Consider the following 26,175-nt stretch of genomic DNA (forward strand, 5'->3'; position numbering starts at 1 on the left):
AGCATTAAGCAGGTTCAGAAGATGGATGGATGTCATTGACCAAGCACTAGTGACACCTAGTGGCAAAACAATAAAACACAGCTAAAGATAAACCATTCCCTGGAATTGGATACATATCTCCCTGTAGAATCCAGCTGTAAAAGAGAATTGTTAATGGAGGGTAGCCCCAAATCTGCAACCTCAGGGGGCGGAGCTTCAGCATGCTTTGACATGAATTTAAGTTATTTATAACAAAAAATAATTTTAATATATTTCTTTTCATTTATTTACTTTAAATTTTAAGTATTTAAATATATTTTATGTATCCTGTCTTCGCTCATGAGTGGTCAGGTTAGGCTCCAGCAACCCCATGACCCTGAAAGGGATAAAATAGGTTTAGAAAATAAAGAAATTGTATGCATCTATTTTGAACTTTCTTTTTATTGTGATTTTAGCCCTTTTTCTGTGGGGATCTGTTGCACCAGGTTTTGTCAGTGTTTGTTGCCTTGCTGGGGCGGCTGGGGTCCAGCCTGTGGAATGGACCCTGTTGCTGTCTGGTGTGGGTAGGCGGTGTGGCGATATTCTGTTGCTGATTATAATAGACTCCAGATATGGTGCTTTCTCACAAACACACTTGTAGTTCTTTTTTGTGTGTGTGGTCATGGGGTGTACGTGGAAATGGAGGGAAAGAGAGTTGGTTTAAGTTTTCTCTTTTTTGTATTTTTTTGTCTGTTTTTAATTGTAAAGCGCTTTTTTATAAATACAGTTTAATTGATTGAATCTCTCTTTTTCAAAGCAGCACGTTTCCTGGTCCTCCTCAGTAACAGGGAATCTGCTCTGCAGTGTGGGCAGTCACCAATTACACTTTTAGCAATAGAGAATTGTGAACACAGCCACACAAATGATGACACACACACACACACACACACACACACACACACACCCCCCCACACACACACACACACAGCCTTTAGTCCTGAGCAGAAAAACAAGCAGACTGAGTTTGCCCCAACATTCCCTTTATTCTCTGCAGAACGGCCTGTTTACAGTTCAGCCTGTAGGGGGCACTAAAGTAAAACAAAAATAAATCTATCAAGTCCATTATAGCAGCTTAGCTTCCATGCAAATATGAAACACTGAAAAAAAAAATCCATCAAGAAAAAAAGAGGTTTTTCAGGTGAAAATCTGACCACCATCACTACAGGTAACCTTAAAAACCTCTGCTGATCAATCAGTCATCTGAGAAATAAACTGCAGTTTTGTACCATTTAATGATTCTATTAGTGAAGAAGTGACGAATATAAAAAGAAGTTTTCATCTTTAAATGATCTGCTTCTGTAAGACTTCAGACAAAGAAGCAGAAAACGGTAATGTGCAATATTTCTGACAGCTCCACGTTCCTTTCAGAGCCGACTGAGAACTCTGTCTCTCCAGGTTCCTCACTGCACGGCACACGCCCCGCTAGGCAGGAAGTCCTGCACGTACGCCGCCACCGCCTTGGTCAAGTAGGTCATGCTTCCAAAGCGACCGCTGGGGGCGCTGTCGTACAGGAGTCTGCACACCCCCGTGGACGGATCCTTTTCTAGGATGTGCTCTTCGGCCCCCAGGTCCTTCTGTGGGGTAGAAGAAAACAATATGAGGGGGGTCATTGTGTGTGTGTGTGTAAGGGGGGGGGGTCTGACCTGATCCTTATAGAACATGTCGTTAGCCAAGTGGACGATCTTCTCCACGTGGATGATGGAGCCAATGCTGGGGATGTCCACGTCGGCCAGCATGGTGAGGACCAGGATGGCCTCCACCAGCAGCTGCCGGTACTCAGGCTGAGGGACGCGGTTCAGGACGGTCTCCACGTGAACGGAGAACTTGATTTCTGCGGGGGTCATCTGCAGCAGGAGAGACAAAAAAGAAAATATACCATGAAAAAAAAAATTGGTTTAGCAACAGACACCAGAGCAAGAATGATTATTCTGACTGAGTAGCTGTTTAATTTTCAGTAGAAGTCTGGGACCAGCGGGTACTTCCTGTTTGGAACGGGGAGGAAATGTACCATCTATGGCAGGGGTGGGCAAACTTAGGGTTCTAAAACTTGGCAGATAGGCCGGATCAGTGTTTTGGTAAGCGACCTCGCATTACAAAGAAACAACATGGAATTTTGACAAAAGAAAAATACTTTTTTAAATTTAAAAACCAAGTATTTTAGTGCCAATTGCACCAATTGGTTGATGTCTTTTAGGGGAAAACACAATCGCTGCGTTTGTTATGTTGGAAAATTACCTGAAAAAAAAAAAACAAATCTTCCAACACAACATGATTACAAAATAAGTATCTTATTATAAATATAATAAGGAAATATATAAAAAATTACAGATTATTATTACAAAATGAATATGGATTATCATTGTAATTTATTCCAGTGTGTTGGTCCAGATTAAATGATTTAACGGGCCGAATGTGGCCCCTGGGCTGAGGTTTCTCCACCGCTGACCTCTATGACCCCGCAGGAACCTTGTTAAATTCTCATGAACTGATACAACTTCCCTTTCTGCTTTTTTCTTTTGCTTTAGATTTGTCAGTAATATATTTTGTCTACAAACCATCTGCTAAAGTTAGACATGTTGCTACTCTCTACCAGCCCCTTTAATGCTGAACATGCTTCAGATATTTAGAGGGTTAATTACACTTCTTTGCGTACCGATTCCAGAATAGTGGTCCGTTTGATGAATGGAGTTGAGAACTTTTATATGGAATATGAAATATTTAACCGAATATCATTATTTTTGCATCACTTAAAACCATTTTAAACCATCATCTAAGAAGGCCTGAATAAACTCATGAAGAACCTCCTACTTCCTCACAGAAATGTGTTCAGGAATAACAGCAAATCTTGTATTACTGTAAATACAGCAGCAATTAAAAAGCCGAGTAACTTCAGTTAAAAATGATGAAGGTGAACAGCCTGACCTCTCTGGTGGTTGATGATGGAAGAACAAAGCCCTCGATGGACAGACCGTGGCACTGGAACAGAGAGAGGCAGACTCGGTTCAGGAGCATCAACTTACTGATTCAGAGTCTTTGGCGTCTTTATTTCAAACCTTCTGCAGGATCCTCCACACTTTCTGGTAGAAGCCCACAGGAACTCGGTTTAGCGCTCCGTCCAGCCGCCTCCTGCGGAGCCACTGTCCATGTCTGGTGTCCTTAATGGTAGGAATGGTGTCCGAAACGTCCAGAGACTCTATGGACGGCAGTCGGTACCTCTGAGCGGCAAACACACACAGAAATAAACAAAAATAGAAGTCTTTTAGAGGAGGAGCACCCCCTACTGGTGTAAAGGTGCAACACCCCTCTATGTGACTCAACAGTGCTAGGTCAGCCTCCTGACATGCTTTGGTGGAAGGAACTTTAGTACTTTCTGATCCTAAAAGTGAGGAAGCGGGTAAATAAGATAGTAAACACCCCCCAAACCCGAATGGTTCTCGTGGTTCCCTTTAAATCTATCCATTCTGAACCCACTGGATCTATTATTGGCTCCACTAAGCTGCTGGAGCCTATCCCACCTACTGTGGGGTCAAGGCGGCGTACACCCAGGACAGGTTTCCAGGCTGTTCCAGGGCCACACATTCACACCCAGGGGGACAATTATGAATCCCCAGCTGGGATTTGAACCATGACCTTCTCGCCGTTATGGAGGACCTAAAGAGTCAAAATGAAATAAATATGTACACCATTAAATTATTAAATAAATGTGTCATTAATTATTTAAAATTGGCATTAAATACATAAGAGGGGAAATCAACAAATAAATGTTGAAATATATGTGGCATTAAAATAATTAAAATAGCACATTTAAATATTTAATGACATATTTCACTATTTAATGTCCCACTTTTATTTATTTTATGCCAATTTTAAATAATGACACATTTAATAATTTCATATTAAATATATTTATTTAATTTAGTCTCTTTTAACCTATACTGGGCCATGAAACAATTAAATATGTCATTAAATATTAAAATGTGGTATTTTAATATTTTAATGCCACATATATTCCAACATTTATTTATTGATTTCCACTTTTATTTATTTAATGCCAATTTTAAATAATTAATGACACATTTACTTATTAATTTAATGACGTATATGTTTATTTCATTTTGGCTCCTTAGGTCCTCCATACACTGTGAGGTGACAGTGCTATCCACTACACCACCATGCAGTCCTTCTTGAAAATGAAAAAAAAAACTGCTTAAAATATATTTCAAAACAAATGTTACCCCAGATTCCAGATTTTCCAGATCCAGTGATGGAGATCGAACGCCCTGAAGAGCAGAAGAAGAAAAAAATTAGAGAAGGATTCAAACAGTCTGGAAGAGACATTTCCATTTTCACGATAATTAAAGAGTTTAGAAATGTATGTTGGGAGGGAGAATTATTCTCTTAGGTTAAAGTCCTACACCAATTAATCTTTTGATCTATTTTTGAATCGTTCCCAGTGGTTTTTTAATTATGATTATGAGACTAAATTAAAAAACCTGTCTCGGTAAGGAGTTAATAAGAAATTCACCCTTCAGTTTTATTCAGCTAAAGTCTGAAATTTTCTTCCCGATGATGATGGACAAACTTCTACTTAACAAAGCTCAAGTTAAGAATAAAAATTATTCTTTTTAGTTTGGAGTGTGACAGAGATTAAGGTCTTAATTGAAGTATTTTATTCTGGTTTCAAAGAGATTTACATTATAAAAATTGATTAAACTGTAATTCCTGTCAATTTGCTTTAGTTTGAAACTTTTGAATGACCTTTTTTATTATTTTATTTATCCAAATAAACCAAATTATCAGCCATAGTTGCATTCAGATTGATGCCCCTCATGATTGGCTTCATGCTCTCCTTCCATTAGGTGAATTAGCACCATTCTGATGACCATCATACTCACAGACATCAGAGATATCGTGTGTTCAAGCTGTGAAAACATAAAACCAGTCAGCTGGGTTAGTCTCTTTTCACAGATCCTGCCCTGATTTATCCTTTAGCTGTTGGGCTGATCAGGTCAGACCGGGTCCGGTTAAGTCCAGTCAGAGTTTGATTAGACTCTACTTTCCAAGTCTTAATTAGCTACTATTTGGATCTTATTTTTAATACACACCAGACATGTGTCATCTCAAGAACGTGCTAAATATAGGTTCTTGAACACGCTTTTAGCGTCCGTCGCTACCCGATACTAGTGCATGTAGAGGTTTAGTGTGAAATGTCAAAGTGGTGTCAATCTGGTGAATCTTGCTCCAGGCTTTTTCTTTCACAGCTCTATCCTGATCTATAAAAGGCTTGGAGTTCCAGCTGGCCACAAGCCACAATTATTCATTTCTCCTCCTGAATCAATCTTCAAATGATGGTACTTCGGTGTTTTGAAAAGGAAGCAATCCATCACAGCTAAATCAGAGTCCCTGATGGGTCGAAGTTTAACTGGTTTAACTTTTAATACGAGTTCAGAGGCCAAAATGGACGTAGCGGCGTGTGAACACCCCAGAGAGTTTTGAACAAAGAAGCACAGGAATAACTAGGGCTGTCAACGTTAATGCATTCGATTAATAAAAAAAATTATCGGCGCGTTGATATTTATTAACGCAAATTAATCACAGTCAACAAACATCAGTTCAGAGAGAAAGCTGACGCAAACGTTTGTTTTGAGGAAGCCTGCGCCCGTGGGATATGTGACCGGAACTTCCTTTTAAGATGCGCATCCACACCCAGCAGCCAATCAGAAACAAGTATTCACCCAGATCATGATATAAGTTCATCCTAGAATTAGTTAAAGTGCAGAAACAAAATGTTTGCTTCTTATGCCAACATAAAAGTCTTTAGAGTTCTCCTTCTTACTGTTGATGTGTTTATGTGCACAAATTGCGCTTCTGGGATATCTGAGTAAACACTTTATAAATTAAAACATTTCAGACAGTAAAAAGAAAGAAAAACGTTTCTTTTCTGGCCTGTTTTTGTTCAAAAGCCGCATATTTTCATATCAAATTTACCTTGCGATTAATCACAATCCAAAAAGTGTTTTTAATCTGAATTATTTTCTTAATCGATTAACAGTACTAGTAAAAATATCTATAGATGTTACATCCTTGAACGAGCAATGCCGAATGTAACATTACTGTGAACTGTATCTTAATCTCAAAATTCTCCCTCATTAAAATCCTAGTAGTTGTTACACACATAGATGTGTGAGATTTGACCCATCCGTTGGGGGAGGGGTGAACTGCAGACACAGCTGCACTCTGGAACCATTTGGTGGTTTAACACCCCAATCTAACCCCTTAATACTGAGTGTCAATCAGGGAGGCATTAAGGGTGGATATAAGGGTCTACCTGCTACAGGACAGGTGAACAGGTCATCTAGTCCTAGCTTCCCCTGAACACTTGATGTCAGTCTGGTCCAGTCCAGATAAGTCAAGTTCCAGATCCATCCCGGTTAACTCTCTCGCTGCAGTTTCAGCTTCTTACCATCTTGATATCGCTCTTCAGCTTGCTGATGCCCGCTCTCTCGCTCTTGGTGGCGCCCACGTTTCCCAGGTGGTGGATGGAGATGGCCGGACTGACGCCGTCGTCTCCCTCTCTGACTGCAGAGGGAGTCAAACTCGGACAATAAACTCAGAGACACTGATCCACAGCTTCAGCGCAAACGGAGGACCCACTGACCGCTGCGCTCCACGCCAAACTCTTTCCCGCTGAGGATGTGGTGGAGCAGGTTCTTCAGCTCTGAGGGACTCAGACTTATCAGGCTCTCTGTGGCCTCGTCACCTACAAACACATCAGTTACAACAGGAATGCTTTTGTTTAATATTTATGGTGAATTTATTTAATAAGAATGACCATAAGTGAAGAAGATTATATCATGTTTGAGCCACTTCCAATGAAAGTTTTAAGACCATTTTCAGGCCTACTGAATGTTTGTCATAAGTTAAACCAAGTTTAACCAATCAGAGACTCTGATTTACTTGTGACATATTCTCATCAAAGCTTCAAATGTTCTCAGCTTAATCTGGTCCCAGTTTTCTTTTGGATCTGCCGCATTATTTCAGCTCTACTTTATACCCCCAAAAGGGGCGGAGCCTGTGCTGAATGATTAGCTTTTTTCAAGTACTTGCAGGTGTCCAAAATAAAACAACCCGCATCTGCTTAGAGAAGCATTTAAATTCTTATTGAACTTTTTTGTGTTTTTAAACATGTTGTTGTAGAATTTTTCTCATAGCAGAGGACCTCACTACAAGTATTTACAAAAAAACTGCATTACTGAGTATTTCTTAATTCGAATCACATTCGATCCGAAAACTGGATGCTTGAAAATGCTCAGACTGAGTTAATGGGCGTGGCAAAGTCTACCTTTTCCGTTTCTATAGCATCCACTTGTAGACAAACAGAGCTATTAACGTCTTCATTTTCTTCGTCTGAGCAGGTGTCTGGTTCTAAACTGTAAGACTGCATACTTAAACTATTGCTTGCCATTTTTTTTGTTATGCTAATGTTAGCTTAGGGTTGTGAGATGCTATAAGGCTAAGCTAACTAAGGCTAAATCCATATTTTCACCCTAATCCCAAACAACTCAAAAACTATACAGTGCGGGACTATCTAGTACCTTGGATTTTAAAAGCAAATTTGACACCATACTCACTACTTTTTCTTTTGTTTTTTTCAAACACCAGATATGATGTCAACGATTTCACAAAGTGAAAATTGAATAAATACGAATGTTTCATGACGTCTATTTGTGACTACACTGTGTTCTGATAATGAAAATGTGACTAGTTTATTAAAAAATGTACATTTAAACACGTTTTATTTGGCAAAATGGGTTTGAGCGCAATGCATTGTGGTCTATATTCACTAATGTAGTGAACTTCGATGCACACTAGACTTCTGGGAAATTTCAAGGGCACTTGATTTTCGAATTGTACATTTGGACAGAACAACAAAATTGTGAACACACTATATGGTGCACTATGTAGTGAGTATTAAAGAACTTCTGACATACCCTAAGAGAGAGTAAACAAAGGGCTGCTGGGAAATTAGCGGAGCTAGCTTCCATGCTCACAACTCAAAATTCTATTTCTAATAAGCTGCAGGAAAATATATTTGAAATTACAAAACAGTTTTTTATATTTTGGCTAAAAACTGCATAATCATAATCAAAAGACCACTGGATACAATTTAAATAGTTGGAGTGGGACTTCAAGCTATTTCAAACCACCCTCTGCAGTGAGTGTTTGAATGACTACTTCAAAATAAAAGTCTATTTAAAAGTATATTTTGGGCTTACGCATTTAAAACTCTACTGTTCACATGTAGTTACACAACTTTTTTAGATCTTTTTTGGGCTCTAGATACAAAACAGTTATTGAAAACTTGTCAAAAGTTAAGGTCACACTTTGACCAATCAGGGACTCCGATTTGGTACCTAAGTATAGATGACGTCCGTTAATTCATGGAACTGTTTAAAGTTGATCATAGAGGAGAAATTAATAATTTTGGTTTGTTCCCGACTGGAATTATATGACACCAAGTCTTCCAAATATCACACCTCTTCACACTAAGCTACTAAGCACGTCTCAGGCATGCGATAAACAGTAGCAAAAGAACAAGGAGAAGCCCCTCCCTGCTTGTCCAGTGTGAGCACCATGGGCTAAAAGCACATTCAAGAACGTGCTAAAGTGCATCAAATGCCAGAATGTCCATATCTTCAGAACTCTCTGTAACTACAGGTTTATTTGTGGACAGTCTGGATATATTAAGCTGCGTTTCCATAGAGACAGACGTTTAAACGTGAACAGACAGGATAGTGTTGATGAGGTCAAACTAAAGGTCAGGTTTACTCTGGACCAGTGTAAGTACAGAATATCTTACCGGAGCAGTTGAGAGACTGAGCCAGTTCTGTGGCCATGACCTGAATGATGAGGCCGATCCGGAGCCTGAACATCTCGCTGAACAGACTGGGCTGAGTGCGGATGCTCATCGCCAGGAACACCATGATCTCCTGCAGCACAGAGACTACCACAAATGAGTAAATGAGGTCTCCTCAAGGTAGTTGGGAGAACCAACCTGTGTGAGGATGGCCACGCTAATGTTGCCGTCGCTGGCCTCGTCAATGAGAGCGGCCAGCTGGTCCGGAGGGATGGGAGCCGTGATGGTCTTCTCTCTGGGTTCTGGAGGCAGACCGACCGTCAGGTGCTTCTGGTGAGCCAGCAGGTCAGAGCAGGCCTGTTGGGAGACAAGCAAACACTCCATCCACATGTTTCATTGCTCAGATTTTGTTTGTGAAACCGAGACCTGCTGCGCCTGTAAGGTGTGTTCAGGTGTGCTTGCTGTACCGAGTCGAGCTCTTCCACCTTCTTCTTCAGCATCCCGGAGATCATCCGGATCAGGCCCCAGTGTTTGAGGTCGCCAGCCTTCTCGTAGAGGTCGCCGAGCAGAGACCGGACAGTGGAGCCCCTCCCGTGAAGGTTTGTGTCCCAGTCCATCCCCCTGAGATGGACAGGAAAGCAGTTCGTCAGAGGGTTCAGACACACCAACCTTTGAGTCCCCCAAACCTTACATGAGCATCACTTCTGTTAAATTTAGATTCTTTTTAAAGGTTGTATAAAAAAACTACACAAAAAGACTAAATGTATTCAATACGACACTCTATAATCCAATTCAGTCCAGATTACTCCAATAATCCAGATTGTCCAAATTCCATTATGTTTAGAGGTGACCAACAAATGTTTCCTTAAAAGAGTTTAGTAATTCCTGCCTGTGAGTTTATAAAGATGTTCATTTAGTCAGCAACGTATGTTCAGGTCGATCGAGCGTTAGCATTAGCTATCCTATAGGAAATCCCATTATAAATTAGCGTCAAGCTAGCAGACTTTAGCTTTACGCGTTATGATTGATCTCTACTTTTAATTAATCAATTAAGCTTAGATTTATTCGGATTGATTATCAATTTTATCAATCCATCTCTAGTTTATATTCTCAAAAAAGTAGCATTTTTCTCATAGTAAAGGGACCTATATAAAATAATTTACGACTAAAACTGTATTTCTGAGTATTTATTAATTCAAATCGTGTTGGATCAGAAAACCGGATGCTAGAAAATGCTCAGACTAATGTTGTAGCAAAAAAATGGGCGGGGCTAAAGTCACTCCTCCCCCTGCGTATACCCTGGCTTAGGTGTGCGAGATGAACATTCACCACTCGTGCTGTAGAGAATTGCGATTCTGGCTCAGAAGTGTACGACTGAATCAATCCAATATTTTGCACCGCTAATGTTAGCTTGAGGCTACAAGCTCACGCGTGAACCCACAAACATAGTTCTCAGTAATGGGGAAACCAACAGTCCCGCCCACAACAGAATTGTGTTTTTAATTAACTACTGCCACTGTGTATAAAATATGCCTTAAAAAAATGACAAAACTTTTTAATTTAGGCTTAAAACCTAATAATAATAATTAAAATACCACCGGGAGCAATTTAACTACAGAAAAATATATCTTTGGAGTAGGACTGAACTGTCAGACACAGTTCAGGAACATATGGGATTAAGGAGACCCTAAAAGCATCAAGTTGATCCCACTTTTATTTTGGGTCTGCCTCGTTGTTTCAGTTCTACTTCCTACCCCCAAAAAGGGGAGGAGCCAGTCCTGAATTGTCTTTTTTCTCAATATATAAATAAATGTCTAATATTTTATTTTATTTAGAATATATTAAATTTATACTTAAATTAATGACACATTTATTTAATAATTTAATGGTGTACATATTTATTTCAAATTGTCTCATTTAGTCCTTCAAATTACCTAAGATTCATCTTACCTTCAGAGATGAATCTTCACATTTTCAAAGCATGCATAAAGAGAACTTCCTGTAAAAGATCTGATAAACTCAAAGAAATATCAAGAGTCTGCAGCCTCTCACTTGTCTTTGAAGAGGATGTAGAGAATGTCGGCCTGGTCCTGGATGTTCCTGGTGTCTTTCAGCAGCTGGACTAAAGCGCTGTAGTCCACGGCGCCGCTGGCGTCTCTGGGGATGCTGCTCTCTGCGGTGATGGACACCTCTGGTCCCTGCACAGCAAAAGATCCAGATCAAACTGATGACATCTCTGCATCAGACATGCTGGAATCTGGAAGCAGATGTGGAGGAACCTGAGCTTCTTCAGGGACAGCGCTCTCTGGAAGGTTGAGATTGAGCGACAGATGACGAGTTCGGAACAGCTTGTTGGGAAGGTACATACCGATGTCTGGACAAAACAAAGAAGGGAAAACCTCTAGTCCAAACACAGAACAGTAACAGGTGAAAGGAACAGCTCAGGTGAACTCACTGTGGATGTTCAGATCCTGAGCCTTGTTTATTAAGGAGACCATCTCCTTGGTTTTGGTAGCGACAGCTTTGAATCGGCCCACTCGTTCAGCACTGGGCTTCTGCTTCTTGGGAGCCGAGTGAGCCAGGAGGTGATCCAGGTACTGAGCAAGGTCGTCTGCCTCTGGAGTTCACCAGAGACAGAAGAGGAGAAATCATCTCGTTTTTTATTCATTTTGATGAACAATTTTAGAAAAAATAATACAAAGATTTCAGGAGTCTTCAAGATGCTCTAGCATGTTTCTATTCCTAACAGAACAAGATGCTGCTCCAGTTACAGTTCATTCATTTGTATAAATTCTCCTACAGTGGTGACATATTACCCCTCAGGGCCTTTCATGGAACACGGTGAAGCTCAGAGAACAAGTCTAGAGGATGAATGTGGAGTTCAGCAGCTAAAACTCCCTCTACATGAGAGAAAACAGGAAGTGGGGGTCCAACGTGGTGAAGAAGGTCTGATCCTTTGAGTTTGTGGTCATGAGAAGACTCAAGAAACCTGATGAAGATTTACATTTCAACACAACAATGACTTCCACCAATAGAAATATGAGAACATGGATCAGTTTGTCTCCAAATCTGCAACACCGGTCTCCAAGGAATCATTAATCAGGTAAACCTAAAAAACCCAACAAACAACGTTTGCTTCCTTTGCACTTTATCTCTTTTGCTCCCGCTCATCACAAACACCATCATGGAAGTTCGCACCCAAAACTGAAAGCGCAGAGAGCTTGCGACAGAACAGACTCTCGCGGGAAGTTATAACAGGAAGTTAACGAAACCAAGCTACGGTGTGACACCAGAATGACAGATTCGTATGGCTCACTTCAGCCCACACGTGTACCGCAGATCTCACGTGCGCATTTATTAAAATCAATTGTCTGTTCACTCTGAATGCAATCTGTGTTTTAACGAGAGTCTAAGTTGCTTCTTGACGATTATCAAAGATTCTGTTAACCTGAAGCTGCCGCCACGTGTGGGAGGAGCTTCAATCGAAAACTTTTCTCAATCTCGTCATGGAGGAAGTGGAAAGCAAGCAAAGAGGATCAAAAACCGCCAGGAAAAGGTGACATGGCAGCACCTCACCTGCACATGAATTACGGATAATAATATTTAAATGTGTCCAGAGTTAGCTTCATTCATTCATTCATTCATCTTCTTATCCGCTTCTTCCCTTTTGGGGTCGCGGGGGTGCCGGAGCCTAACCCGGCCACTGAAGGGCGAAGGCGGGGTACACCCTGGACAGGTCGCCAGTCTGTCGCAGAGAGTTAGCTTCAATACTATAATTAATTTCAAAAATCAATTAAAGTTTGATTTTAACTTTTTCATTCAAGATTTAATTGTGATCTGAAAAATGATCTGAACCGTGAGTTTTGTGATCCCTAGTCTTTGGACTCTACGTACAAAACTTCAAACTGTGAGTACATGAGCTAATATCAGGTAGCAGCAGTCCAACGTGATCACCATATGCTAAACGTGCCTTCTTGAACGCAACACAACGAGGTCAACTTTTGTAACCCAACTAGATTCACTTGAGTGACCTAAATCCGTCATCAGTCTCTTTGTTTTATCAGACGGGCTTTACGTCATTCAGTCGTGCACGAACACATGCACATCCAGCTCATGCTGCCGCAGACAAACAGGTAAACCAGCAGGTATCACCTGTCACTAAATCCTCATCACCTCCCCCTCTTACAATGGAAAAAACCTCAAAAAAGGTCAGAAAATGTCAAGAAACTGTGGCTGTAGCACAGGAAGCTCTGCAGAGCCGCATTCAGTGAGGTCAAAATGTTCAATCCTATTTCCCACAGCTGCTGAAATCATTCCTCACCTTCAGCTTTGTCGTCTTACCATCGTCACAATGCAACTCATGCACATATCCATCGCCGGCATCATCATCATCATCATCATTCTCTTCGGCGTGGGAGCCCATGCTGCCGAAGCGCTTACCATCCAGGAAGCTCAGGTGAGCACAGCAGGAGGTGGTGAGGAACTCTGACAGCTTTCCCGTCTGGATCCTGAAGGGGGGGGGCAGAGTCAGCAGTTCAAAGACCAGCTCAGACTTTTCCTGGAGCGTCAGAACTCACCTCGCTCCTCCAAAATATCCATCTTGTAGCTTCTTCAGCGTCGCCAGGACGGCCGGGTCCAGATCGGAGTGGTCTTCAGCTGAAGACACAAGCGCAAATGCATCTTTGTAGTGAAGAGGATGAGCGACGGATGAAGGACAGTCGGAGGAGGCTCACTCAGCATCGATTGAGACACGGGGAAGGTGACCGTCGGCCGTCCGGTCATCCTCCACCTGGACGACAGGTAGGCGATTTCTGTCCTCAACATCTCCACGATCATCTTGTTGTCCAAGGCCAGGTAGAACTGCTGGTGGTCGATGAACTTGAAAATAACGTCAATTATTGAAAACTTCAGTCTGTTTCTGTTCATGACATTTATGAGGATTCTTTAAAGTCCTATATGTTCTTTGTTATGAAAAGTAACACAATCACACGACTCTGGTGAGGAAATGGGGCTTTACAACATCATGGGGAAATATGAGTTTGACACAGAGTTTATCATAATGTCAACACTTTCTTAGTGGCTACACAGCTGCAGAAAGAACTTGCTAAAGATTTCTATGTGCGGCGTATAGAAAAGCATGAAGCTCCAGATCTATCAGAGTGTGCACAGTAACCCCAAATGTAACCATCTGCGGTGCATCTCCGTTGCGTGGGGAGTCCGTCTCGTGGTCGCCAGTTCATTTACATTAACTGTGCTTCCATTAAAAACACGGCAATGGATGAGATCAAGTTTTTTTTGTTTAATTCACTAAAAGGGAGCATTTGGGTGATGTCACAGCAGTTCGGCGCGCACCCTGCGCACGTGCAGGGCAGCTAGCCTATTAACAGGCTGATCAGAGTTTTTTTTTTTTTTAATTAACCATCCTAACAAGTGAGCAGTTGGACCTTTTTTCTGTTTAAAAACACAAGATCACTTCAAGTATCTGTCACAGCACTGGAGCAGCACTATACAAGAATACACTTTTTACCATTTACCATCCTCATCCATCAAAGGAGACGTCTGCGTCTAATTACAGTTCTGAGCTGCAAAAACGCAGCTACAGATGAAGCAATAAGGAAATCTCGGTTGGTGATTTTACGGAGTAACTGTACGATTCCGTATGATACACAACTTATAATGAGCTGTGAAGCTGTGGGACCTCTCGTGGCGCCCGCTGTGCTGCGCTCAGGACAGCCACTTCATACCAAAACCCAAATTTTATTTGACCATTGCAGTTTTGCGAAAAATCTCCATTTCAATACACCCTGAAAACCACCTCGTCTAAGCCTGCAATTTTTTTTTTTATAAATACAAGGTGTTTCCATTAACAGAATTTATTATTAAGGGTTAATGGAAACGCAGCTACTGTCACACCGTTGTGTCTTAGGACTGTACCCCCTCCCCCCTGCTGCTAGAAGAGTAGTTTGTACAGCCCCCCCTGTTGTAAAGCTCTCTTAAATTTAAGCATATCCTCTCCCTCCTCACTGAGACCTTGTAAAATGCATGTCAGTGTCATAAATGATGTCCATGGTAAAAATGGACAATAGAGTGTTGACACGCGTCATCGAGTGACCACGTCATCTTACATATAAAGTAACATTTTATACATTTCTATTAGTAAAATGAAGTTTTATTTTGAAACCTGGACCTGTTTCTCTGGATTTTGGTCGAGACACTGAAGCGTCAAAGGACTACAAATAAAAGTCCTGCGTAGAGCTTGCATTGCGGAGGGACAGATGTCAGACGCAGACATAACAGAGGTGAAGTAAATCCACAAATGGATCTGTAAATCTGCCTTAACTCATTCGATTACTGCAGTGGACTAGCCGCCTTCTGCTTTCAAGAACTAGTTTGTGGTTAAATACCCTATGAGGATCTGTAAGAACAGGACCTAAAACCTTGAACTACTAAGTTAGTGTTCCTCACTGTCTGTTGCATTTAAGTACCTGAGGAGTGAATGTGAAGATGGTGTTTCTGATGATGTAGAACTTTGAGGTTCCCAGAACTCCGATCCTCCTGTATGGGCGTCCTGTCAGGCCCAGACGAGGGTTACGTCCTGAAACACAAACGAAAGTTGAAGATCCCACAGTTAACGTATGTTCTGAAGACCACAAAGATAGATTTACTGATTTTAAAACCAGTAAACGCAATTACTTAAAACCGAAATCAATAAGTAGATTTATTGAATCGGGAACTCCTGTTCCAGAGGAGAAAGATCTATTCAATTTTGAAAAACTAATATTTTAAACATAACTCTAGTCTGTGTTTATGTCTCTAAGCATTAGTTTCAACAAAGCATTTTTATACATAGAGCAAATATCTGATTATTAATGAATTTCTTGAGTTAATTGAGTTTTGAGTGACAGGATAATCTGATGTCCTTTATTCAATTACATATTGAGATATCAGCTAAACACTTCCACATTTCTCCCTGGAAAAAAAACATGTTTTCCTGACATGTTTCCACATTTATTAAATATATTTTGTATTTATATACTTGCATGTGCATGAATGAGACCTAGAGTGTAGGGTTGCGTATCCAAGGAAACTCTCATTTCCACATACTGAGTAGAACCAGAGATAACCAACAACATGCTGAACTAATGCAGACATATTAGCTCCCACGTTAGCAATGCTAATGCTAATGCTAATTCAATACAAAAAAAAATTATTTTTGGAATCCTTTTTGGGAGATTTTTGTAGTGTTTGCAAAGACCTTCATCTCAGAGGATCAACAACATGCTGGCTTTTGGAGACATATTAGCTCCCACATTAGCAATGCTAATGCTAATGCTAATGCTAATTCAAACAATGTCACCATCAACTAAGTTTAAAAAAAATCTGCTAAAATGTACGTTAAACCCATAAATGATTGTAAAAAGTAGGAAGCTACGCCTTAGTGCTGGAGCTTCGAATTCAGAAACCCGGAACGCGTATTTACGCACATTTACATAGATTTTTATTGGAATTGATTGCTTAAACGTGAGTTGCAGAGGGCGGAGTGAATGTAGCTCCAGAAACTAAACCATATCATGAGTACCGAGCCTTGCGTAGATATGGCTGAGGACTCTGGAGGGCTGCACGTGAAGAGGGTGGATGTCTGCGATGTTCTCCACCTCGATGCCGTTCTTCAGCAAAAGCTCTTTAATCTCATCCGTCTCAGCTAAAATGGACACTAGAGGGAGGTGACAATTTGTTATTTTTTTTAATCCATGTTTTGATGAAAGCTCTGGTTCATGCTTTAGATGTGCAGCAGACTCACCCTGAACGACCACATCTGGCTTGGGCACGGTGGAGAAACGTCGGTTAAGAGGGTCGATCTCTCCGGCAGCAAGAAACCCCTGAAATTGAACAAATTCAAAATAAAAATGACCAACACTGTAAAAACACAACATTCTTTAAGGAAAAGGATTCCTTGGTGCTTGACTTCGGGTTTCTGGCGTCATTTGGTGACAGCTCACCTCAGACAAGAGTTTTCCCAGAACATAAAGGGACTGGCCCCATTTCAGGGGACATGTGCCCATCGGGATCCTCTCTACCGTGTGGGGGTTCATGTATTCCTCCTCCACCTGTTCAAACACAGACCTTCAGTGAAAACCAGCCTCTTGTGGTCTGTAGGGGCCTCCAGAGGATGAGGGTGACCTTATCTGGAGGAACGCTGTAGAGCTCTGGAAACAGTCGTATGCCATCCTTCTGCTTGATGAGGATCCCCTCCAGCGCCTCCTGGTACTCCTGCACCTGCATCCCAGCCAGCATGAGCTTGAGTCATCGGGTCAAGCACGGGTGTTCCTGCAGCCATGGAAACGCACCTGCAGGTGTGACTGACCTGTTCATGGCTGTTGCTGAATATGCCGTCCAGAATGAGGTACGTCCAGAAGAGGGGCCACTCGCACTCGATGTTCTCGAACAGCTTCAGCTCTGCAGACTCGTAGTACAAACGGTTCGGATCCTTACGGACAAAAACACCAAAAAGGATATTCGTTTTTCAGTTGCACATTTTCCCCTAAATTTACCTCAGAATACCACGATTTTGACTGAGAATGTTAGCGGGTAGCTTTCCAACCAGCAGGTTTATCCAAGAATAAAAACAAAATATGAAATATATATAAAAGATTGATTTTAGATCATATATTAGATTTCTTAAAATCCAGTACTATTCAAGTCCAAGAGCCAGAATATTAAAACAGCTTAAAGTTTCCCAGTTCAGCTCCTACTTATTTGGGGATAAAACACAAAAACTGTAGGGTCTGCCTGCAGCTTTTTTACCTCTTTGGGAGTTTTGTGTCCATCTCTGAGAAACCTGCAACAGCCGTACCGACCCTAAACCAGAGAGACCAGACAGTTTGTTTTAGTGTCGGAAAACTATTAAAACGATACAGATAATAATCTCCTTTGGCGGACCTGCAGCTTGGAGATGATCTCTTCCTTGGTGGTGGTGACGATGCTCATGTCCTCTACGGCGAAGGCAGGATAGGTAAGAATAGCCAAAACTCCGGCATCCACCTCTTTAGAGATGGAGGCTTTAGGTAACATGGATGTGAGGATGGACTGATGGGAGGAAAATAAGATGAATGGTGCTGGTTTTAAGTCTGGAGTTCTATGTTTCAGGTGTTTGCTCACCTGGCAGTGCTGGATGTCATCAGCCAGAGCATGGACCACAGATCCAGGTCCTCCTTTAGCTCCAAACAGGTTGAGTTCATCCAGGGCTTCCAGAGCCGCCTGGAGGACAGAGAACCTCATAAAGCCTCAGAGAAAATGGAAACAACTAAAAAGTTATCTAAGGCTTTAGTCAGCATTGTCCTTACAAGTAGATATGGGCTGTCTGGGGGCGAAAAATTGACAAATCTGTGTGGGGTCTGTGTGGCCCCCATGAAATATCAAAGTAGTAGACCACTAAGTGAACCAGTAGAGAGAAAATGTTAGCGCATATTTTTTGCTGTGCTGTCGACATGGTGATGTTCACGATATAAATTTGTGCACTGACTATTCTGACTATTAGAATTCAGTCAACCAGGGTGCGATTTGCCTGGATATCTTACATACATGGACACCCTGCGTTGGTCTTTTGCGTGCAGTAAATAAAAAACCAGTACTTGCACCTTACTAATGACTCGAATGTGGCATTGGGGTACTGTACGGCAGCCTTTCCTTAATGTCATAAGTCTGTGTAACTTACATTCTCCTGACAAACACATCATGGTACTCTCACCACAATCATAACAACGGTATGTTCCATTTTCATGATGTCCCTTGATATGGCCGAAACCGTTTGATTAACAGAATCTCTCAAGCCAGCTTTCAAATGGTAGGGACCTTCCAACAAACCTATTTCTGATTGGTGCTATAGAGTCAATTACTCAGACCGACTTGGACCAATCTTTACACACTGGTGTAGTCGGGCTCCAACATGGCAGCATCCCTATCGTGAAAAAATGGCAACTAAATTTCACTTCATTTATTTGAAATCCTTTTCTATGGGTGACGTCACACTCACTTGGTTCAGTTCTCTCTTATACAAACCACAGTGAGCTGAATAACGGCGAGTTAAAACGACTCATGGAACTGCAGCTTTTGCTCATTCATGATGGGGATTATACTTTCACTATAATCTGTTGGTCACTTACATAATCTGGTATTATAGGATTAAGACAATCTGGCCTCATTTGGATGATCTGGATGAATTAGATGGCAACAATCATTATGACTAAGCTCTGTTTGATGTTTTTTTTGCTTTCTGAGTCATTTTTTTAAACAATCTCAACTGTAAAGTGGACCTATGTGAATAATGGAGATGAACTAAGAGAATAATCTTCAACAAATTTTAAAGTAAAAACAGTCTGTAAATTTGTGGATGAGATGCTAAAATGTCAAAGAAAAAGTAAATAAATTATATAATTAAATCAATTATTAAGAAAACCAGCAGGAGACCTCCAATAGCTGCAATAATGCTGGTTATCACTGTGATATCATGAAGTATTATAGGGTAGGGTATAGCATGTCATGGCTTTGGTATGGGTATAGCATAGCATGGGTGTGGGTAAGGGTATGGTATACCCAGATGATGCTGGGTTTGGTATGGTATGGTATGGTATGGCATGGTATGGTTATGGCTATGGCTATGGGTGTGGCGTGGTATGGGTATGGTATGTTATGGTTTGGTATACCAAGATGATGCTGGGTTTGGGTATGGTATGTTTATGGGGATGGTATGGTTGGTACGGTATGGTTTGGTATGGTATGGGTATAGGTATGGGTATGGTACGGGAGTGGCTATGGTTATGGTGACAGGCCTGGTATGGGTATGATATGGTATGGTACGGGTATGGTAGAGTTATGGGTGTGGTATGGTTATGGTATGGGTATGGGTACGTTGTAGGTATGGGCATGGCTACGGTTATGGTTACAGGCATGGTACAGGTATGGTATGGTATACCCAGATGATGCTGGGTATGGTATGTTTAAGGGCGTGGTATGGTTGGTACGGTATGGTTTGGTATGGTATGGGTATAGGTATGGGTATGGTATGGGCGTGGGTATGGTTATGGTGACAGGCATGGTATGGGTATGATATGGTATGGTACGGGTATGGTAGAGTTATGGACGTGGTATGGTTATGGTATGGGTATGGGTACATTATGGGTATGGGCGTGGCTACGGTTATGGTTACAGGCATGGTACAGGTATGGTATACCCAGATGATGCTGGGTATGGTATGTTTATAGGTGTTGGGGTGGTTTTGGTATGGTTTAATTTGTTTTGGTTTGATTGATAAATGCAGTGCGGTGTTTGATCTCATCTTCATACTGCACGAGGCGACAGTGGAGCTGTGAATCCTAACAAAGCATTTGTCATTAACAAAGCTGAACACTCATTAAAGTCTGTGCTTCCTGTGTTGAGCACTCTGAGCTCTGTGTTATTAGTAAGGAGTACTGAAAACCTGACACCCTCCATGCACCCCCACAAGAGAACCAAAGACAGAGCCAAAGTGGAGCCTCGGAAACACAAATGTGACAATAACTTCTGACCGACTCGTGTGATATGAAACCAAACCACCTAAACCCTAAAGGTCAGTCCCCTTATGAAATAAAAACCTGCACTGGGATTTTCTCCATATTCCTCTACAGTTTCCATTTGCCCTCCGCAGCAAAGCTGATGCGAGAGTGTCGGGTCACTTAAATGTCAGACGCTGCAGTGACTCGGCAGCAGAAGCTGAGCCAGATATTTTTACGGCTGCAGCTGTCCAGCCTTCACTCAGCCTGGGCTGCTGCGTGCGTGTGCACTAACCTTGGCCATGCCGATGGAGCTAGCATTGATCTCCGTGATGCCCTGGTTGGTTTTGTCCCCCCTCTCCCACATCCCATAATCCTGGGCACAAGCAGGACACACGTCAACTGAACTGACTGTGTGTGTTTACTGTCTGCAGGATACAGGAATGCAGACTCACAGCCACTTTGTAAGCTGCCTCGATGTAGAACATGAGGTTCTGAACGACGTCCACCTCATCCTGCGTGTAGATGATGTGCAGGCCTGCAGGAGTACGTGAACACGGGCAAGAACGTTAACTCTCTCAACACAAGCAGCTTCTGCAAACATCTGCCCTCCATCTTACCGGATGCTGTCATCTGAGCGAGGAAGAGCAGGAAGAGCGAGGTGGCGTCCACCTGCAGGTGACCCCACTGGTGGTCCCCGACCACGGTAGCACAGGTGCGCGTGTTGTACTTGGCATGAAGCGAGTCCTTAGTACTTCGGCTGTATTTGAACTTCTCCACCTTGTCTAGCTGCAGATCCAGAAGAAGCAAAGTCATTGGTTTGACAGCAGAATTTTATTTTGTAAACCCATCGAGATACCGCCGCTGGAGAAAATATCTGAACCTTTGGAATTACATGGTTTTGAGCATAAACTGGAAACATGATCGTGTTCAATAAAAACATGAAAACACAAATTGGTGTAATTTAGGCAGGCAACGTTTTTCTCCGTTGTTGTGATTTTGATCAAGATAAAAAACACACATAATGTGTCCATTTTGTACAGAAATTGAGGAACTCCCAACGGTTTTACATACTTTCTCTTGTATTTGGGAGTCACCCCATGTGACGTTGTGACACCAAACTGGTTTTCTGACACAGAAGCTCAAATAAGACAAACCTTAATGACAAAGACTCTAGACGAGATTTGTGGAAAAGACATTTGCAAACACTGGAGGGAAACTTGAAGGTAGAGATGTTAGCGCCGCCCACATTTTTAGATACCAACTAATGGTATCCTTCTGATAACTTAGTCTAAAACTACTGAGATGGAGCTTTAGATTTATGTGTCTAGAAAAACAAAATAGGTTTGTGGCTACGGAAACACTGGGAATGTGGCATAAGTTCAAGAGCGTGCTAAATGCGCATTCTTGACTAGCCCATGTTGTTCACACTGGACAAACGGGGGAGGGGCTTCTTCTTCTTTTTTTCTTAGACTGTTTACTAGCACATGTATGGCACCTACAGTTGGAAGAGGCTTGATATGAAAAGTCAAAGTGGTGTAAATCTGCTGAATCTTGCTCCAGGCTTTTTCTTTTCACAGCTCTATTCCAATATATGAAAGATTTGATGTCATAGAATTCCATCCGGACACAAACAGCGATTATTAATTTCTTCTCCGTGATCAGTTTTCAAACAGTTGGCACTTCCATGACTTGAAAAGGACGTCATCCATACATACATCACTACCAAATCCGAGTCTCTAATGCCTTGTTTCCACTGAGCACAGACCAGACCATTCTTCTCCTGGCCGGTTTAGAATGGTCCGGGCAATTCAAGTGAACGTTTCCATTGAGCGTTGGACCAATAAGGAGGAATACTGTATGTAAAGAATTCAATATTCCTTGCAATAAGATTTCGGGAACAAATTAAAATACAGCCAAAAAGAGGACAAAATGTGCTGGTCAGACACTTGCTGCTGTCGTAAAACCACAAAAGAGCCACAAACCAATCAATGGGTTACATCACGTGACAACAGAAGCCCCGCCCTAACGGGTCTATTCCATTTTTCTATGGACCTCAGCTCAATGGGGGACCGGGAATGATACCAGTTGGTCCTGCTTGTAATAGAAATGCTCAAAAATCCAGACCGGTCTGGATCGCTTAGTGGAAACGAGGCATAAATGTTCAAAGTTGAGCTGGTTAAACTTTCAACGCAGGTTCAACAGCCTTTTGTTCAAAGAGCTCAAAAACGGCTGTAGAAATTTGCGTAGCTACACTTCAATGTGAGAGTTTTAAATGTGGAATCCAGAAAGGCGCATATATCCAAGTTTACATAGACTTTCCTTTGGAAGTGGTCGCTTGGCTTGGCCAGGGCTGATGTGATCTTAGTTTAAAATGTCAGAGATGCTCCTGCAAATTTCCCATTTTTGCAAAAGTATGATTCGGAGAAAGAAATTAAAGTAGATGATTCTTGACATTTTTCTGCTACAGTATCTCTGAATGTACCTTTTGTGTCGTGCTTATCCATGAACATCATTAGAAAAAAAATTTGATTTCATAAAAAAACTGAATATTTGGCATGAAATAAAATACCTCTTACCTGTCTCATAATGCACTGGAGGACACCTCTCATGAGCTTCACCACACTCTGTGGGACATGGGAAGACAGTTCATGAACTGCACTCCATGCATGCACCTCAAACACACACTCACACACACTCAAACACACACCTGCTCTAGCTCGTAGGCCTTGGCCTTGTCCTCGTCCCGGTCAGCATTCTTCCTGTAAGCCAGGCTGAGGGCCCAGACTGAGACGATGCTGTAGACGTTGTCCCTCACCCACGCGTCCGGCTGGTCTGAGCTGCCCGGAAGGAGACCCGTTACTGGATCCTGTTGGACAGGCGAGACCAGCTGATCAAGTCAATGTTTTTACATTTTGACTGAACACATCCGGGGGGTTGATCCCTCTGAGTTCCTGCACCTCCAAAGTCACAAAAACTCAACCTTTTGTTTTTAAATTTACGGGCAGATTCATCTGGATTAATAGAAATTAGGCTTTTCTTGAACAAAACAAGGAATTGTTTGTGTGAGGATGTTATGTAATCATTTTACTGGTCCTGGATTGTCCTACATGTGCCCCCCCAAATGTCTGATGGTGGAACAGAAGAGTTCAGCCAGCATTAAATCTGAATTTGGGGGTGGGGGGTTAAAGTGATGAATGAATTCTTCCATCCTTTAGATCTCCGCAAAAACAACAAAGTCGAGCAGCAAACAATGAAGGAAAGCAAATCTGCAGCCTGGCAGAGGGCAGCAACACTCAGCAGCTTCAGGATGGCATCAGATGACCCCCCCAGTGAGAACACCAGCAGGGGAGGGGGGGTGGAAAGTGGATCCTATGGGGACACGAACCCTCAGAGAAAAATGTCCTTCAAGAGTAAAAGTGAATTCGTTCAAAGACATTTGAAAGGGGCGTTTCCCATGAAAATAAAGCAAAAAAAAGAGTTTCTGAGTATTTCTTTATTCAGATTATTAAGAATCAGGAGCAGACAGAAACAATGCAGTTGGAAAAAGCTTCTAAGTGTGATACTGAAGGTACTACGGCAAGCCGAAAGCTCCTTTCTAATGCATCCACTTGCAGACAAATAGATTCTTTGTCACTATTGTTCATCATTTTTGTTGCACTGGTTATGTTAGGTTGGGAGGTGTGGGGGCTGAACTAGCAGGAGAGAGTGTAAACAGATGGGTGATGGGAAGTGGGGGAGGGCTTGCTCTGCCCACAACTTCGAGGTGAATTTCTGATAAACGACGGCAGAAATTATGTCTTAGAAAATAACTAAATCAAAAGATGATCAAAGTGGGTAAAAAAAACTTTTATTTGATTAATTTCATATTATTTTACATTTTGGAGAAATGTTTTCAGGAGGACTAAATAAACTTTTTATTTATTTCCATGTTATTCTGGGTGTCTTCTGCATAGAACTTTACATTCAAATCCTAAAACCTTACCGGTTTCATCAGTAAGTCGAGACTTTTAACAGAGCGCGCGTTCCCGAGGCACAACGTGCGCGCACCAGAAGTTTACAGAACTCACAACCTTGTGAAACACCCCCCTCCACCCCCGTGCCTGCCCTCCTGCAGGAGTACCGGCTCCGGCCCGGCTCCGATCCGGTCCCCTGAGCATTGAAGCGGTAGCAGCGCGTGACCCTGACCTGGTGCTGCAGGATGGTCTGCTGGACGATCCGGGCATAGTTGTCCAGCTTCACGCCGGAGTTGCTTCGGCTCCTCATGCCGACAGGTGCTCGCTCCGCTCCGGCAGGAAAGAACCAGACTACACCGGGACGGAGCTCATTCTGTCCGCTGCTGCACCAGGACCTGACCGGAACACACACCGAGGTTCGGCTAAACCAGCGGTGTGGGACGAGCGCCCCAGCCTGGAGCCCGAGAGACGGGGAGGAGGAAACCGGAAACAGTGAAGGCGGCAGAGGAAGTGCCGAAAATAAACCTTCAAAATAAAAGTTACCCAAGAAGATGGGGAATCAACGAGAAAGTACTTTATTTTTCACCCCCACCTCGATTAAATGTTAGTAACCATTCTTATAGTACATATTTATATTTTGTTTTGTTTGTTTCACATTGTAGTTCATATTTAAATAAGATGTTCATATGCTTAACAAAAAGAGAACACAATAAAGACAAGTCCAATTAAAATCAGTTTAATATCTGTTTTATGGCAGAAATATTTATCCATCCATCAATTTTCTAAACTTGCTGAATTATTTTTGAGGTCACGGGGTTGCTGGAGCCTGTCTCAGCTACTGCTGGGTACATCCTGGACAGGTCACAAGTCTGTTGCAGGGCCACTCAATCACACACACTCTGACTCACCTAGGGACACTATAGAGTAGTCAGTTAACCAATAAAGCATGCTTTTGAACTGTGGGAGGAAGCCGAAGTGCCCAGAGAAAACCCACATGCATGGGGAGAACATGCAGACTCCAAAGCTAGGATTTGAACCAGGGAAGTCTTGATAATCATAAAGCATAGATCTTGATAATCATAGTCATGGAAGATCTGTTGAAAGACTAATAAGATACATACGTCAAGTGACTGCAACAGCGAGAGCAGGAAGTGGACAATGTCAAAAATACTAGAACATCTGTTGAAAAGAGATCATCATCATTGCATCTCTCCATCAGTGTGTGGGAGCTGCACCTGGCCTACCTGTAGGCCAACAATCTCCTCCTTTTTTTAGTTTTTGTTCTAAATATCTCAAATTTTAAAGAAAAATGCGACAAAATCATCGGATAAATATTTAAATTAAAAGTTTAGAGCTAAATATTTTGGAGTTTGGGGCAAACTAAATATTTATTGAAAAAGCTAATTGTTAAATTATAATCTAAATACTTAATTTAGATCTCAGTGCCTGTTTAAGAAATACATATTCAGTTATAAAGCTTAAGTATATGGAAAATACACATTTGGTCAGATTATAATTTCAAAATCCAAATATTCAATCAATTTGATATAAATGTAGATCAAAATATTAAATATTTTATATTTAACTTGCCAACTAAATGTTTAATTTGATCAAATTTAGTTTGTAAGCTAGATATATAATTATAAAAAACATATCTATCTTGAACTTTAAGGTAAACCTTTAGCTTGCTAACTAAACATTTATTTAGTAAATGTAATATTTATAAATACACAAATTAAAAAAAAAGAAGCCTGTTAAATAACTAAAATGTTACATTACTGTTAACATTTGACTGTGTAACCTAATAAACAGCACT

The 26,175-nt window shown here is 41.6% G+C and overlaps 1 protein-coding gene across 3 annotated transcripts; it reads right to left on the minus strand.

The window, feature by feature from the left end:
- Positions 1 to 981: 981 nt before the first annotated feature.
- On the minus strand, positions 982 to 24,869 carry phka1a (phosphorylase kinase, alpha 1a (muscle)). Of its 3 annotated transcripts, none has more exons than XM_024287480.2 (32): positions 24,592 to 24,869; positions 23,114 to 23,272; positions 22,983 to 23,030; positions 21,024 to 21,192; positions 20,859 to 20,941; positions 20,699 to 20,779; positions 18,035 to 18,133; positions 17,816 to 17,962; positions 17,681 to 17,734; positions 17,241 to 17,363; positions 17,057 to 17,152; positions 16,876 to 16,983; positions 16,677 to 16,755; positions 16,455 to 16,589; positions 15,361 to 15,470; positions 13,609 to 13,753; positions 13,453 to 13,531; positions 13,316 to 13,383; positions 11,331 to 11,492; positions 11,155 to 11,249; positions 10,928 to 11,073; positions 9,343 to 9,496; positions 9,074 to 9,232; positions 8,879 to 9,008; positions 6,677 to 6,778; positions 6,482 to 6,597; positions 4,914 to 4,940; positions 4,254 to 4,298; positions 3,072 to 3,233; positions 2,941 to 2,994; positions 1,662 to 1,862; positions 982 to 1,592 (listed from the first exon to the last, which is right to left on the minus strand). In XM_024287480.2, the coding sequence occupies exons 1-32, from the start codon at positions 24,667 to 24,669 to the stop codon at positions 1,419 to 1,421; spliced, it is 3,588 nt and encodes a 1,195-aa protein (XP_024143248.1). In that variant the 5' UTR covers positions 24,670 to 24,869; the 3' UTR covers positions 982 to 1,418. The 3 variants fall into 3 exon arrangements, with proteins under 3 accessions (XP_024143248.1, XP_024143246.1, XP_024143247.1); XM_024287478.2 differs by having other exon boundaries at positions 13,217 to 13,383; XM_024287479.2 differs by lacking the exon at positions 4,914 to 4,940 and having other exon boundaries at positions 13,217 to 13,383; positions 24,592 to 24,868.
- Between the last annotated feature and the right edge of the window lie 1,306 nt (positions 24,870 to 26,175).

The sequence above is a fragment of the Oryzias melastigma genome, linkage group LG18, assembly GCF_002922805.2.
Source record: "Oryzias melastigma strain HK-1 linkage group LG18, ASM292280v2, whole genome shotgun sequence".
NCBI classification, from domain to species: domain Eukaryota; kingdom Metazoa; phylum Chordata; class Actinopteri; order Beloniformes; family Adrianichthyidae; genus Oryzias; species Oryzias melastigma.